At 52.2% G+C, this 16,805-nt stretch overlaps 1 protein-coding gene across 9 annotated transcripts in view; it reads left to right on the forward strand.

Moving 5' to 3' along the window:
• The window catches only part of IBA57 (iron-sulfur cluster assembly factor IBA57), a 33,266-nt gene that overhangs the window by 3,610 nt on the left and 12,851 nt on the right, over positions 1–16,805 (forward strand). For 5 of the 9 annotated variants that reach the window (XR_002729892.1, XR_002729894.1, XR_002729893.2 and 2 more), the window contains exons 2-3: positions 4,898–5,238; positions 5,331–5,499. Coding sequence is in view for 6 of the 9 variants with exons in the window: in XM_023203573.1 (XP_023059341.1) it covers positions 4,898–5,238; positions 5,331–5,499 (510 nt within the window). In the remaining 3 variants the exon portion in view is untranslated. Of the gene's footprint in view, positions 1–895; positions 4,817–4,897; positions 5,239–5,330; positions 6,583–11,408; positions 11,478–13,068; positions 13,714–16,805 lie in introns of those variants that run through there. The other 4 variants (XM_023203575.1, XM_023203576.2, XM_023203578.3 and 1 more) reach the window with 4 other exon arrangements.

Below are 16,805 nucleotides of genomic sequence, written 5' to 3' on the forward strand. Positions count from 1 at the left end.
TCCCATATTACCCCACAACTTCCCCTATCATCAACATCCCCCACCAAAGTGCTGTTTTTGCCGCAATTGATGAACCTCTGTTGACGTACCATCATCACTTGGAGTGCATAGTTTTCATGAGGGTCACTCTTGGCTTGGTGCGTTCATGAGTTAGGCAAATGTATGATGACACATGTCCACCATTGTAGCATCACATACAGTAGTGTCACTGCCCTGAAATCCTCTGTTCCCTGCCCATCCATCCATCTCCCATAACTCCTGGCCACCACTGATGTTTTCAGTGTCTCCATAGTTTCACACTTTCCAGAATGTCCTGTAGTTGGACTCATGCATCTGTAGCCTCTTCACATTGGCGTCCTTCACTTAGTAATATGCGTTTAGCTTTCTCCATGTTTTTTCATAGCTTGACAGCTAATTTTTTTTTTTTTTCTTTTTTAAGACAGACTCTCGCTGTGTCGCCCAGGCTGGAGTGCAGTGGCTGGATCTCAGCTCACTGCAAGCTCCGCCTCCTGGGTTTACGCCATTCTCCTGCCTCAGCCTCCCAAGTAGCTGGGACTACAGGCACCCGCCACCACACCCGGCTAGTTTTTTGTATTTTTTTAGTAGAAACGGGGTTTCACCGTGTTAGCCAGGATGGTCTCGATCTCCTGACCTTGTGATCTGCCTGTCTCGGCCTCCCAAAGTGTTGGGATTACAGGCTTGAGCCACCGCACCCGGCATTTTTTTTGTTGTTGTTTTTAGATGGAACCTTGCTTTGTCGCCCAGGCTGGAGTGCAGTGGCACAGTTGTAGCTCACTGTACCTTCAAACTCCTGGACTCAAGTGATCCTCCCACCTCAGCCTCCCAAGTAGCCAGGACTACAGGTAGTTGAGATCTCACTATGTTGCTCGGGCTGGTCTTGAACTCCTGGGCTCAGGCGAGTCTCCTGCCTCAGCTTTGCAAAGTGTTGGGATTGCAGGCATGAGCCACCATGTCTGGCCTCCTTGGGGTCCTTTTCTATCAGTTGGTTTTGATCTCTCTTCATGTAGGAGACAGAGAGAGGCTATAGGGTCATGTCGCAGGTAGGATTGTGGTCCAGTGCTCTTGCTGTGATCTGGCTGGGGCAAGGATATGGACTCAGTGCAGGGCTCAGCAGGTGCAAGAGTGTCAGAGCTGTGGCCTCGTGTCTGTCCGGCACTGAGGGGCAGGAGAGACTTGTCAGGCCTCTGGTGGCCTGGGAAGGAGGAAGGAGAGAGAAGGGAAGGAGTCAGGCCGGGCCCCAGGGCAATGGTTTCCTGAACATGACTGGAAACTCTTGGGTCTGATGGTCAGGTGACCCTTTCTCTCAGTTGGCTGGGCCAGAGCCACCCCTGACCTCCCTCCACTTCCTGCACCCTTACTCCCACTGGGGCTTCTGGGCTCAGCAAACAAAAGCACAAGACACCCAGGTCCATCTCAGACGAGCAACAGATGATCTGTAGGTACATCCTGTGCGGTATTTGGGGTACACTAAAAAAAGTCATTGGTCGTTGATGTGAAATTCTGATTTAACCAGGTGCCCTGTATTTTCCCTGGCAACCCTGTCCCCTGTGCCCTTCAGCGGTATCTGGAAATATTTTTGGTTGTCATGATGGGGTGGGGTACAGGCAAGGGGTGCTGCTCAGCATCTGGACAGCCCCCACCATGGAGAATGATGAGGCTGAGAAAGCTCCCCAGGCCAGGGCTCTCCTTTGCAGCTAGTCTCCTGGCAGTCTTCAGGTGTGGCAGGGGTTGGGGTGGGCCTGGGGGTCATGTCCCAGCTCAGTTGGTCCTGAGAAGCTGCTTGGTAGACAGTCACCGGCACAGAGGGCTGGAAAGTGCCCTTGACCCCAGAACCTGGGTCCTGTGAGGACATCCACCCTGTGGGAGGCCAGGGAGTGCTCAGCAGATGGGGGCAGCAGGGGATTTCAGCATGGGTGGGAGTTCCAGCCAAGGCAGGCAGCTGAGCCAGCCCCACCTCAGAGTGCAGGGGTCTTCAGCTTAATCTTCTCTGGGCTCCACTCTTGACTGATGGACCCATGGGGCACCCTGGCCCTACCCTGCCTGTCCTGCCCCAGCTCCTTTCCTTGCCCTGTAGGACTCTGCGGCCTCCCCTGTGCCTGTGTGCCCAGCTTACTAGACCCTGGACCTGCGGTCCCTCAGCTCCACTCTAGTCCCCTTACTTTGTCCCTCTACTCTGCCTGGCGCTGCTCAGCTCCTCCCTGCCTGTCCAGTGCCCAGCACCCTGTGCCCATGACCTCACATCTGTCCCTCTGCCCGGGTCCCCTGCTCACCTGTGTTTTAGTCCATCTTTGTCTGCTGACCCTAATACAGACTTTAAAAATACAAATATGCATGCACGTGGTTAAAAACTTGCTGATGTCAGATGGCTGGGATGAAAGGACTGCCTGCTGCCTTCCCTGTTGTAGTGCTCGGACACCTCTGCAGGGGAAGCTCCTTGCTTCCTTAAAGCCCCCTATTCTTGTTTCCTGGATGTAGTGCCTTCTTTCAGATGAAGCTATAGTTTTTTGGTTGTTGTCTTTTAATAGGAGTTGCTTTTTATAGCAGTTTTAGGTTCTCAGCAAAACAGCAGAATGTGCAGAGATTTCCCATATTACCCCACAACTTCCCCTATCATCAACATCCCCCACCAACATCTCCCACAGGTGTTTTTGTTTTTGTTTTTTCCACTTCTTATTTTGAAATACTTATAGATTCGTAGGAAGTTGCAAAAAAAAACACCTGTGGGAGAAGATCGCACAGACCCCTCCCCAGTTCCCCTGATTGCACACACAGGGCACATCTAGGGTTTCCAGATTTGTGTGTCTTACTTTGTGCGTGTGTGCATGCATGTGTATAACTGTGATTTTCTAATGTGCGAATACCTGTGGCCATGATCAGGCCCATGTGGCTTCCTACTCCTGCCCCTGAATGGGCACCCCCAACACCCCGAAACCTGTTCTCCAGTTGTAAAATTGTGTCACTTCAGGAGTGTCATAGATGGATGCACCAGCCTGTTATTTTTTGGCCTTACCCTTTTCCCTCACCATAGTGCCGTCAGATCCACCCACTTCTGTCCATCTCCAGCTCCCTGTTCTTGCTGAGAAGTCCCCTGTCGTGTGGTGGCACCTTGAGTCTCCCCTTTTGGCCGTTACTAGTAGAGCTGGCTGCTGTGAGCTTTCACTGCAGCAGGTTTTGTGTGAGCTGCAGTGTTCATTTCTCAGTGATCCATGCCCGGGAGTGAGAGAGCCAGGTCACAGGGTAGTTGCTTGTTTGGTATTGTGAGGACTTGCACCCTGTCTTCCAGAGGGGCGCCCGTTTTGGCTCCACACCAGCAGCATGCCAGTGACCTCATTTCTCCTCGTGCTGGCCAGTGTTTGGGTTCGCCACTGCGTTTGTCTGGGACACATTGCCTGTGTTTCCCTGGTGGTGTGGTGACCTTTTCGCACCACACCTGCGGCTGCCCCTCTGTGCTGTCCTTGCTGTTCCTCCCATCATCTTAGCCCCACATGTGTAAATGACGTATGTCCCCCTCCCTTGCCAGTGTTGTTTTTGATGTCGTGTGACCACTGTCCTGGAGGGCGGGCCAGCTCCACTGGCTGTCACAGCTGGCTATGCCGACCCTCCCTCCATCAGGGTCCTCAGTAAGACCTGTGCCCACTGGTTCTGGGTGATGAGTGTGAACATTCTCTGTGGCTGCTGGCACGTGGGCATGACCACAGGGTAGAGTGAGACTGCAGAGATGAGGGCAGCAGGCCCCTGCTTGGCACGTGAAGCTCTGGGCAGCTGGCAAGGACTGAGCCCTCTCCTGGCTGGAAGGGGCTGGGCCACCAGCTTGTGGGCTCCTCTCTGGCAGGCCCTCTGGGGGTCTTATTACCTCCCTGTCTCAGCTCTCATGGGTCTGTGAAGCCTTGTGCAGTCCACACCTGCAATCAACCCTAGCCATGTAGGTGGCTGCACCCGAGGTGTCTCCACTTAGTGCCCCCCACCTGACATGCCCCACACTGCCCGGGCCTCTCTTCTCCCCACCATCCATCTGGTCAGGGGTCATTCGTGTGGTGCCTGCCCCAAATCCTCTGAGGAGGGCTGCCTGGAGTGCAGGTCAGAATGGCTCTGGGGTAGGGTTCTGAGACTTGACTTGGGGAGGCAGGTGGTGGAAATGGGCAGAGTGGTCCTCAGGCATGTTGTACCTCCCTGACCTCCTCCTGGGCTCCTCACTCCTCCCTCTTGCCCACCTGAGGACCCTTGGGCTCCTCGATGGCTTCCCTGGGCTGCAACAGGCAGGTCTGGTTCTCAGTGGCTGTGCATACCGTTTGTCTGCGGGACCCTGCCCGTCCCTGCTCCCGCATCCAGTGGACTGTTGTCATTTCTTCCCTAGGCTCTGGGACTACTCCAGACGATGCCCTTGGGCAGGCTATTGTAGTTCTGCCAGTCCCTGGGCAAACGGGGTCTGTCTGCGCTGGCCCCTGTGAGCTTGTCTCTGCCTGCTTAGAGGAGAGCTCTGGAGGCGCAGCTCCACGTGGCTGTGGGCAGGGATCTCCATGCGCTGGTCCAGGTGTGCCCTGCCTGGCCTGATGTGCATTGTCTGCACGTATCCTCTCATTGCTGTGGGCGTGGCGCTCTGCGCTGGTCTCCGTGGTGCTCGCATCTAGCTGTGATGCGCGCCTTGGGAGGTGCTGCCGGGTGTAGCTATGGGCGTGGCTCGCTGTGGGCGTGGCTCCCTGCTTGTGGTGACCCAGGCGCTTGCCTTGAAGGTGCAGTCCGTTGTGGCTGAGGGCAGGGCTCCTTTCGTTGGTCCACGGTATACTCCTCTGCCCTGGTAAGGCGAGCTCCGTCATGCAGCCCTTTCTGGCCCACGCATTTGGTGAGCTGGCATGCACCCCTGCCTCTCTCCCTGCAGGCTCCAGGAACACTCGGAGGAGGTGTCTGGCTTTCTCCTGGAGTGTGACAGCTCCGTGCAGGGTGCGCTGCAGAAGCACCTCGCGCTGTACAGGATCCGGCGGAAGGTCACGGTGGAGCCGCACCCCGAGCTGCGAGTGTGGGCGGTGTTGCCCAGTTCCCCTGAGGCTTGCGGGAATACACCGCTGCAGGAGAGTGCAGGGACTGCTGCCATCCTCATCCGCGACCCGCGAACAGCATGCATGGGGTGGCGGCTCCTCACCCAGGACGAAGGCCCAGCCGTGGTGTCGGGGGGCCAGCTCGGGGACCTGTGGGATTATCACCAGCACCGATACCTGCAAGGTATGGGCAGGGTGGGCGTGCAGTACTGGGTTGCATGGGTGGGGCTAGACGATGTTCAGTTCTCGCTGGTTTCCCTCCTCTGATCCCTGCAGGCGTTCCTGAGGGGGTCGAAGACTTGCCTCCTGGGGTGGCCTTGCCGCTGGAGTCCAACCTGGCCTTCATGAATGGCGTGAGCTTCACCAAAGGCTGCTACATCGGCCAGGAGCTGACAGCCCGCACCCACCACATGGGCGTCATCCGCAAGCGCCTCTTCCCTGTCAGGTTCTTGGACCCCCTTCCTGCCAGTGGCATCACCCCCGGTGCCACGGTGCTGACTGCATCAGGACAGACTGTGGGCAAGTTCAGGGCCGGCCAGGGCAACGTGGGGCTGGCCCTGCTGTGGTCAGAGAAGATCAAAGGTCCTCTGCACATCAGAGCCTCTGAGGGTGCTCAGGTGGCCTTAGCTGCATCTGTGCCAGACTGGTGGCCTACGGTCTCCAAGTAGCCCGAAGCCTTGGCTGGTGCAGGCTGATGGGGAGGCTGGGACCTGGGGCCTCTGTCCTCTGTCGGGGGTCTTCCCATTCCGTCTGCTGTGCCTACTGGATGGGAGCCCTGGTTCCCATCTGGGAAAGTCCCCCTGCCTGGCCCCGCCCATGCTCAAGGGCCCCAGGGCCCCAGGCACGTGGGTTGTTTTCTTGCTGGGCTTCCTGTGGCCCCAGAGGAGCCCACTGTGTGAGTGCTGAGCTCCAGGTGGCGCCGGGCCCCAATTGTGGCTCCACACAGGGTTGTCTGGGAGGATGGGACAGTGTCTCTGGCCAGCACTGGCAGCTTCTGTGCCTTGCACCCCACTCTGCCCTGCATGAGCCTCATGGGGGGTTGGTCCCTGTGCCTGAAAGCTGGGTGGTGTCCAGGGTCTGCAGGTTGGGGCTCGGGCTTTGGGAGTTGTTTCACCGTGCTTGTTTCCAGCATGTCTCAGGGTGGGCTTGTGCATGGTCTAGAGGGGTCTGGGACATTGGATCAGGTGGCATGTGGGTTTCTGTGCATGGAGGAGCACACAGGGCTGAGCCACCAGGTATCCCATGCTGGAGGCTTGTGGAAGGCTGTGCCCATTGTCCATGTTTCCCCACCTCTGTTCCTCCTCAGAGCCCTCCAGGAGCGTGGGGTGGGGCCAGCACAGGGCTCAGGAACCAGCAGAGCAGAGTTCTGCATGTGTGTGCTGGGTTTCGGCATAGCCTGTGTTTGCAGTGAGAGTGACTTGCTGTCAGTTGTGGGGTGCAGCCTCCTCTTCACCCACTGGCTTCCCCCTTCCCACTGAAGTGTGAGCTCCATGTTTCAGGGCATCTATTAAAGAGTGAGCCACAAGCAGCCCCTTGGGAGCTCTGGTTTCATTTGGGGGAGAGGGAGGCGGGGGCTTAGTTTCTGGGATCTGGCTGACTGGACCCCGGGAACAGCTGTCCCTTGAGAATGCCTAGACCTACCAGATGAAGCACTTGGCATGGCTGCAGGCCAGCAGGGGAGGCCTCAGAGGCCCAGGCTGGGTGTGTGGGTGCCGAGTCTGCAAAGGACAGCCCCATGGCTGTGAGCTGTCGGCTGCAGGGCACGGGGCCTGGGGCGCAGGCATTTGGGCCGCCAAGCTGGACCTTTAGGCGGTCACGGAGGGCCAAGCAGGCAGGGAGCCTGTGCAGCTATCCTAGAGGGCCACAGGTGCTCTCTAGAAATCTTCAGCCATGGCGGTTTTGGGGCCGGGGTCTAAAGGCAGCTCTGAGCTGCAGTGTAGTTTGCCATCACCCCGGAGAAGGGTGTAGAGTGGATGCACAGGAGGAAGTGGCTGCAGCTGAAGGGAAGAGGAAGGTTGTCCAGTCCCACCTGCTGTGGTAAGCTCTCCTGTGGGCAAGGAAACAACTAGGTGGCCCTGACCCCTGGGGTCCTGAGAGCTGGTGGCCTTCAGCCCCTCTTGGACAGGTCATGCTCTGGAAGCCCCCAGTGCAGGATGGATTCCAGACCAGCATCCCTGCAACCTTTCCAGCCCCACCGGCTGCTGCTTTAAACTGGCATGGAGACATTTGATCAGCTTCCCGACCAGTTTTCTCTCCAGCTCAGCCAGGAGTGGGTGCCTGTAGCCTGTGTCACCAAGAGCTAGTGTCTCCTGCATGAGGGGCATGCACCCCTGGAATGAGAGTCTGTGCCTCAAGCTCAAAGTGCCCTGGCTCCCTCATCTGCCTGAGGTTGCCTGGCGTTCCCAGCAGGACCTCCTTGAGTGCTGCAGCATCTGGGAGCATCCTAGCCTGTCCCATGGGTGTGGCCAGGTGGTGAGCCAGGAAGGAAGCACGCCACTCCAGAGTGAGGTGCTGCCTGAGCCATCCTGTGCCCCCTCAGTGTCTTCAGGTCTCTGCAGGTGTCAGGATCTCAAAATACTTGGTTCATATCAAACACATTCCGTGTTCTTCTGTGTCGTTTTTTTTTTCATTTCTTTTTGAGATGGAGTCTTGCTCTGTTGCCCAGGCTGGAGTGCAGTGGCACGATCTCGGCTCACTGCAAGCTCCGCCTCCCAGGTTCCAGTGATTTTCCTGCCTCAGCCTCCTGGGTAGCTGGGACTACAGGCACATGCCCCATGCCTGGCTAATTTTTGTATTTTTAGTAGTGACAGGGTTTCACCATGTTGGCCAGGATGGTCTCGATTACAGGCGTGAGCCACTGTGCCCTGCCTTTTCTGTGTCTTTAAAAAGGAAAGTATCAGTCAACAAAAGAGCCCCTCTGTCATACAAACCAAATCAGTTTTCACCAAAATGTCCTTAATCCTCTCAGAAAGGCCTGGCCTTTAGGACCTTGGAAGCAGGCCCTAAAGCGCATCAGCAGGGTCAGAGCTTTGCGTTCAGGAACACTGGGATTTGCTGAGAGCTGGTGCAGCCGCTCCAAAACTGCATACTGCTCTTCTGTCTGCTTTAGTTTGTGTTGTAAAAACATAGGAAGTTAGCGCGTGCATGTGTGTGTGTGTGTGTGAATTCAAGGCATAAGGTACAGTTGTGGTATGTGGGTATAGTGCATGGTGGTGCAGTCTGGGCTTCTTACCTTCACCTCTCCTGCCACCCCTCATTAGAGTCCCTCATGTCCGCCTTCTGCCTTCCACTTTCTGAGCCCACATTGCCTGTTGGGCAGCTCCTGCTTATGAGTCAGGACATGTGGTGTTTGACTCTGTTTCTGAGTTGTTTTACTTAACACAGTGTATAGTGCATCTTTAAGAAAGCATGCTTTTATTTTCTTTTCAAAGCCAGATAAGGTTGGGTATGGTGGCTCATGCCAGTGATCTTTGGGAGGCTGAGACAGGAGGATTGCTTGAGCCCAGGAGTTTGAGAGCAGCCTGGGCAACATATCAAGACTCTGTCTCTTAAAAAAAAAAAAAAGTTAGCCAGGCATGGTGGAGCCCAGGAGGTTGAGGCTGCAGTGAGCTGTGATTGTGCCACTGCACTCCAGCCTGGGCAACAGAGCAAGACCCTGTCTTAAAACAAAGAAAGAAAAAAAAAGAAGAGAAGTTGCAGTTGGTAGTATTTCCAGAGCCCAGCAGACAGTGTAGAAAATGTGAGAAACCCACCTCCAAATCAGGCCTTTGGTAGAAAACATCCTAAGAAGTATACATACGTTCATTGTAAAATCATCATCATCATCATCATCATCATCATCATCTAATCCCCAAGGAGACAAGCTCCCTGTTCTGTGTTCTTGTATGAGACGGTCAGTCAAGTGCAGCCTGAGAGGAGAGGCAGGAGCCCAGGAGAGCTTCTGCCAGACCTTTCCTGGCGCTTCCCCAGGAAAGGCAAGGTAGGGCAGGTGTGCGGCCGGTGAGCTGGAGTGATTTCCATGGGCTCCAAGCTGTAGAAGTGGTCCCTGGCTGCCTGAGTGCTCTGGCTAGATAGAGGTGGGCTCTGGACTGATGAGGTTGCATCACAGAGGCGTGTACCCAGCTGGGCCTTTATCTGTAAGGATTGGCTGGTCTGGGAGGGGCAGTCTCCCAGCCAGAAGGTGAATTTTTTTTTTTTTTTTTTAAATGAGACTGCCTTAAAACAGAGAAAGTTTTTTTTTTTTTTTTTTTTTTTTAAGATATCAAACATCCTAAGGTACAGGAAAGAAATTGTAAACACACACACACACACACACACACACACACACACACACACACACAGTACCATAAACAAGGCCCAGCAGAAAGACATACAGAAGTACACACACCAATATTCTGATCCTAGAGTAAGCAGACACATCACATGGAATGAGGATGTTTAATATATTTAAAGAAAACAATTTATGCACAGGAAGCACGAGACTATAAAAATGATCAAGCAGATTAAAAAGAGAACTTGTTGAAATAAAAATAGAATATTCTAAAAAATAATCCATGGTGTGTTTCCTGAAGAGTTGGGAACTGTTTGAAGAAATGACCCCAAAGTGCAGCACAGAAAGAGAGCTGGAAAATATAAGATGGGATAAGAGACAAGAAGACGGAGAATTTAGTATGGCATCCGCAATTGACGAGTAATTCCAAAAGGAGAGGAAAGAGAATATGGGGTGGAGGCAAGTATTCAGAGAAATACAGCTGAGAACTTTCCCAAACCGACAGGAGCCCCTGCTCCTTAGGTTCAGGAATCCAGTGGCTCCCAAGCGGCATAGTTAAGAAGCTCTACCAAACAGTCATGTCTTGGTGAAAGTACAGAACCTCATGACAGAGATCTTGGAAGAAAGCAGAAAAGAAAGAGATTATCTGGAAAGAAGAAAATAAGTGGTTTATTAAAAGCAACAGTGGAAGCCAGAAAGAAAGTAAATAGTATCTTCAAAGTCCTGGGAGAAAATAGTGATAGCCTAGAATTGTGTACCCAGAAAAATCCATCTTTCAAGAATGAGGGGCCAGGCACAGTGGCTCGTGTCTGTATTCCCAGCACTTTGGGAGACTGAGGCAGGTGGATCACCTGAGGTCTGGAGTTCAAGACCAGCCTGACCAACATGGTGAAACCCTGTCTCTACTAAAAACACAAAAATTAGCTGGGCATGGTGGCATATGCCTGTAATCCCAGCTACTCGGGAGGCTGAGGCAGGAGAATCGCTTGGACCCAGGAGGCAGAGGTTGCAGTGAGCCAAGATTGTGCCATTGCACTCCAGTCTGGGCAATAGAATGAGACTCTGTCTCAAAAAAGAAAAAAAAAGAGAACTAAAGGCATTTTCATACCAGGAAACTGCCCTCGCTCCTGAGTTTGCTGCCAGCAGAGCCTAAAGCGTCTAAGGCATGTCTGGGCTTCTGGCAAGGGATCCTGTGGGGAAGCTGGTGATGGAAGAAGGAATGAATAGGCAGGAGGGTAGATTTGTGGGCATGTCTAAAACACCACATCTAGAAGCTTCTACTTAGAATGCCTACTTTTGGAGTTTATAAAAAAGATGCCACACGTGAGTTGGGAGAGAGGTGCGCAAACCTACAGTGTTCTATAGTCCTTCTACTGGTCGGAAGGAGGGCATGGACACTGACTTCAGCATCTGTTACTAGGCTTATCAAAGTTTTCAGATAATCTCTAAAAGAATGGAAATGTATCTTCCAAACTATAGAGGGAAGACCATGGAATTTAAAAGCCAGTCCTTCAAGGAGAAACGAACAAACTCACAATTGTAGTTGGGAGGTATTTTTTTTTTGAGACAGGGTCTCACTCTTGCCCAGGCTGAAGTGGAGTGGCATAAACACAGCTCACTACAGCCTCAACCTCCTGGGCTCAGGTGATCCTCCTGCCTCAGCCTCGTGAGTAGCAGGAACTACAGGTGTGAGTCATCACACTTGACTAATTTTTTCTTTTCTTTTCTTTTTTTAACTTTTTGTAGAAATGGGGGTCTCACTACATTGCCCAGGCTGGTCTTGAATTTCTGGGCTCAGGTGATCTTCCCACCTCCACTTCCTGAGTAGCTGGGACCACAGGGGCATGCTAATTTTTAAAATTTTTTGTTTTTAAATGCTAGTCTTCAACTCCTGTCCGCAAGTAGCTGGGATTGGGGCATGAGGCACTGTGCCAACTTCATGTTGAAATTGAATTGCCATTCTAACAGTGTTAAGAGATGAGGCCTGTAAGAGGTGATTGGGCTGTGAGGGCTCCACTCTCAAGGGTGGAGTTAATGTTATGAAAGGGTGAGTTTAGCCCACTTGTGTCTCTCTTGCCCTCCAGCACCATCTTGGAGGCAGAATTCCCAAGTCTGCCAGTTCCTGAACCTTGGACTTGCCGATCTCCAGAACTGTGAGCCAATAAACTTCTGTTCCTTATAAATGAGTCAGCTTCAGGTATTCTCTTGTAGCAGCACAAATGGAGGCAGACACTTCCTTTACCAATCCCATGGGAGGCCCACTCCTGTGAGCTGCCTCCAGCTCCCCAGGCCACAGACTCCATCAGACCTCACCTGGAGCTGTCCCTGTCTCATCTGGAAGCTCTCCCACTCCTCTGCCAGCCTGGGCATCTCCACCCAATATGAGTGATGGTGGCTGATTCCCTTGCTTTAGCAATCTGGGAATAAGGAGTGTTTGCCTGTTCTCATTCAGGGGTCTCTGCATCTCCATACTTGCACAGATTGTGTGTACATACATTTTCCAGTCTTTCTGGTAAACCCCTGGGGTGGAACTCTGGGCCACAGGGCAGGAAAGCTCAGTGTTGCTAGGAACTGCCAGACATTTTCCCAGAATGAGTGCAGCATTTACATTTCCACCAGAAATGTGCCAGGTTTCTGTCGTCCTGCGTCCTCGACAGCACTTGGTGCTGTCGGTCTTCTTAGTTTCCATTTAGAGATTTAGTGTTTAAGTTTTGAACATCTTGGGTGAACGCCTTGATTTGGGAAAAGTGAGGAGAAGGGTCTGTCTGGCTATGGGCTGTGGAGACCCAGGGCAGTGCTCCATGTGCCAACCCTGGGGCAGGGAGCCCAAGCTAGGACTGTGACTGGGCTGTGGGCACCTGGCCATCTCCAGTGTCCCTGTCTTTCATTTCCCTGGCAATGATGCTAGCTTAGTTTGTGCACACTGGCATTTGTGGGAGAAATGAAGGATTACTTAATACATTTTGTTTTATGTCAGACTCTCTCACAGTGAGAAGTTCTCAGGGACAAAAAAACTGGGAGATGGCTGAGCTCTGGTCCATCTTTCATTGATTCATTCATTTCTTCATTCGTTCAACCGTGTATTGAATGCTTACAGCCAATGAAAATAAAATACACGGTATATTTTATTGCTACGGGCTCTATGGTGAAAAATGAAGCAGGAAAGCTGGACGGGATTTGTGTGGTGGGGACAGGGTGTGTGTGGTGGGGACTGTGTGTGGTGGGGACAGGGTGTGTGTGGTGGGGACAGGGTATGTGGTGGGGACAGGGTGTTTGTGGTGGAGATGGGGTGTAGTGGGGACTGTGTGGTGGGGACAGGGTGAGTGTGGTGGGGATGGGGTGTGTGTGGTGGGGACGGGGTGTGGTGGGGATGGGGTGTGTGGTGGGGATGGGTTGTGTATGGTGGGGACGGGATGTGTGTGGGGGACGGGGTGTGTGTGTGGGGGACAGAGTGTGTGGGGGGGACGGGGTGTGTGGGGGGGACAGGGTGTGTGGTGGGTGGAGTGTTTGAGGTGGAGACAGGGATGGGGCGTATGAGGGCACTGGAGGTATGGATAGCGGTTGGATGCCCAGCTGGGGGTAGGCAGTCTGGAGGGTCCTGGATTTGGGAGCTCAGATGTGTGGGCCACACGGACATGCTGGAGAAGGGCATTTGGGGAAAATGGCTCCAAGGGGTGGACACCTGCCCTCTGGCCTCACCAGCTGTGGACAGGTGTGTGCTGATTGTGTTTCTGGTCTTTTCAGGAGCTCGTGCTGGGCTGCAGATATTGTTGTTTTTTAATTGAAACTTTATTGCCCACTGGACATGGTGGCTCATGCCTCCTAATCCCTACCTAACCCTAATCCTAATCACAGCGCTTTGGGAGACTGTGGTGGGAGGATCACTTAAGCCCAGGAAGTCAAGACTGGAGTGCTCTACAATCGCACCACTGCATTCCAGTGGGGGACCTTGTCTCAAAAAAAAGAGAAACTTTTGTTGCCATAATAGTTGTTGTAAGAAAGAATACAGAGCGATCCCTTGTTCCTTCTGCCCAACTTTTCCTAACAGTGAGTCTTTGCAGAACACCACAGTCTCACACAAGGACATGGACTTCGATGCCATCCGATGGCCTTACTCAGCCTCTGCCCATCTCACTTTGTATCCCCAGGAAGATCCCTATGTGGCCCTGCCACACCCATGGCTCTGATGCCATCTTATCCCTAATCCCTGGCAACTGTAGCCCATCTTCCATTTCTAGAATTTTGTCATCTCAGAAATGTCATATCCAGCTGTGCACGGTGGCTCACGCTTGTAATTCCAGCACTTTGGGAGGCCGAGGTGGGCAGATCACTTGAGGTCAGGAGTTCAAGACCAGCCTGGACAGCACAGTGAAACTCCGTCTCTACTAAATATACAAAAATTAGCCGGGCGTGGTGGCACACGCCTCTAATCCCAGCTACTCAGGAGGCTGAGGCAGGAGAATTGCTTGAACCTGGGAGACAGAGGTTGCAGTGAGCCAAGATCGTGCCACTGCACTCCAGCCTGGGCGACAGAGTGAGACTCTGTCTCCAAAAAAAAAAAGAAAGAAAAGAAATGTCATATCCGTGGGGTCATTCAGGTGCCGCCTCTGGCACAAGGACATATCCTGGAGCTCTCTTCCAGCTGTTGCGTAGTTTGTTCCTTTTTATTTCTGAGTTGTTTTTCCTAGGGTGTGAGCCCCGTCTGTTTTCCCATCTGCCCATTTGTTTTGGGCTGACTCATGTCCCCCCAACAGTGTCATAGGCTGAAGCCATCATTCCCAGGGACTCAGAATGTGACTGTAGACACAATGTTCACAAACGTGATTAAGTTAAAATAAGGTCACATGGGGGGGCCCTAATTTAATCTGACAGTGTCCTGATAAAAAGAAGAAATCTGGACACACAAAAAGACCCCTGGGGTGCACACAGGGAGGAAAGGCCATGTGAGGGCACGGGGAGAAGGCAGGGGCTGCCAGCTGCGGAGAGAGGCCTTGGAGGAACCAGTCCTGCCCCCTTGATCTCGGACTCCTGCCTCCAGGACTGTGGGAAAATCAGTGTGTGCTGGTGGCCCAAGCCAGTTGAGGCAGCATTGAAAGACACATGGGTTGTTTGCAATTGTTGCTGTTACACCTAAAACTGCCATAAATATTCATGGTCAATTTACTGTGTGAATGTGTGTTTTCATTTCTCTGGGCCTGGAAGTGTGATTGCCTGGCCATACAGTAACTGCCTGTTTTGTTTTGTAAAAAACTGCCCAGATGCTTTCCAGAGTGTCAGTCCCGTTTCACCTTCCACCAGCAGTGTGAGTGACCTGGTTTCTCCACATCCTCCCCAGCACATGGGGCGGTCACTGCTTTTTGTTCTCCCCATTCTGATATAACTGTAGTGACCTCATGCTGTGATTTCATTTTATATTGCCTTGATGGCCAGTGTCGTCGAACACCTTTACATGTGCTTACTTGCCATCTGTACATCCTCTTTGGTGAAATGTTTTTTGCCCATTCTCTCTTTTTTTTTTTCTTTTTCTTTTTCTTTTTTTTTTTTTTGAGATGGAGTCTTGCTCTGTCACCCAGGCTGGAGTGCAGTGGCACAATCTCAGCTCAGTACAACCTCCATCTCCCAGGATCAAGTGATTCTCCTGCCTCAGCCTCCCAAGTAGCTGGAACTACAAGCACCTGCCACCACACCTGGCTAATTTTGTGTTTTTAGTAGAGACTGGGTTTTGCCATGTTGGCCAGGCTGGTCTCGAACTGCTAACCTCAGGTGATCCACCCGCCTGGACCTCCCAAAGTGCTGGGATTATAGGCGCAAACCACTGCGCCTGGCCAATTTTGGCCCACTTTCTAATTGGATTGTTCATTTAATTCTCGCTGTTTAGCATGTCTTTTTTATTTCTTTATTTTTTTGAGACAGGGTCTGGCTCTGTTGCCTAGGCTGGAGTGCAGTGGTGTGATCTTGGCTCACTGCAGCCTCAACCTCCTGGGGTCAAGTGATCCTCCCGAGTAGCTGGGACTACAGGTATGAGGTGCCACACCCCGCTAATTTTTGATTTTGTAGAGATGGGGTCTCACTCTGTTGCCCAGGCTGGTCTTGAACTCCTAGGCTCAGACAGCCTTCTCACTTTGGCCTCCCAAAGTGCTGGGATCACAGGAGTGAGACCCCACACCTGGCCTCAGTAGATACTGTGATACCATATGTCAGATCCAGTCGATTCTCATTATTTGGCAGTAGTTACATCCGTGAAGTCATCCGGATTGCCAAAGTAGCAAATTCTTATCCATCATTCAGCAGAGAAATACTGGCAAGGCTCCTGGGAGCCTCTGGTCACATTTAATCACCTAGTCAATGCATAGCCTTGCTTTAGGTGTGTTTTGTTTGAAGACACCTGGTTTAATACAGATTGCTGGTGCATTCATGTGCTCACGGCCTGGGGGCACTGTAACTCATGCTTATCTTACACAATCTTCAGGAGACATGTCATGGCCCTCCTGCACCTGGGACGCCAGACGGCACTTCAGCATTGTGCTGGGAGATGCCTTTAAATGCGAAATCACCCACAAAAAGCACAAAGCACAAACGTGGAAAATGTGGCACTAAATAGACCATGAAATGGTGCTTCACAATAAGCCAAAAACCACAGGCAGGGTGCAGCCTTCTCCACCCGAGCTGGGAAGGAGTGTGCCGGGCCACGCAGAGGTTCTCACTGCTGCCAAAGTCCGCAGATGACTCTGACCACTCCCAGAGGATTAATTTCGGGGTTACAAATATATTTTATTGAACAGAATGCACAAATGACAATGGGAGACGGTGTCTGGGTTGCAATATTCCCGTCGGCAGGATGCCCTCTAGTCCTCTTTATTGCGGCTTTCACAGAGCAAATGCTATTAACATTTTGATGAGGTCCAATTGATTAAATTTCCCCTTTATGGATCATGCTTTAGGTGTCGGCTTTAAGAACTCTTTGCCTAGGCCTAGATTCTGGCCATTGTCTTCTGTTTTTGAGATGGAGTCTGGCTCTTGTTGCCCAGGCTGGAGTACAATGGCGCGTGCTTTCGGCTCACTGCAACTTCCGCCTCCTGGGTTCAAGCAATTCTCCTGCCTCAGCCTCCCGAGTAGTTGGGATTACAGGTGCCCACCACCACGGCCCGGCTTGTTTTGTATTTTTAGTAGAGATGGGGTTTCACCATGTTGGACAGGCTAGTCTCAAACTCCTGACCTCAGGTGATCCGCCCGTCTCGGCCTCCCCAAAGTGCTGGGATTATAGGCGTAAGCTAGTGCACCCAGCCCCTTCTATGTTTTCTCTACAAGTTTGTAGTTTTATATTTTCCGTTTAAGCCTGTGATCTTTTTTTTTCTTCAGTTGATGCATATTTTTGGGGTACATGTGATAATTTAATACATTCATACAAGTTGTAGAGATCAAACTAGTATACTTGGGGTGTCTTCATCACCTTCACCATTTGCCTTTATGCTAGAAACATT

The sequence above is a fragment of the Piliocolobus tephrosceles genome, chromosome 1, assembly GCF_002776525.5.
Source record: "Piliocolobus tephrosceles isolate RC106 chromosome 1, ASM277652v3, whole genome shotgun sequence".
NCBI classification, from domain to species: Eukaryota; Metazoa; Chordata; class Mammalia; order Primates; family Cercopithecidae; genus Piliocolobus; species Piliocolobus tephrosceles.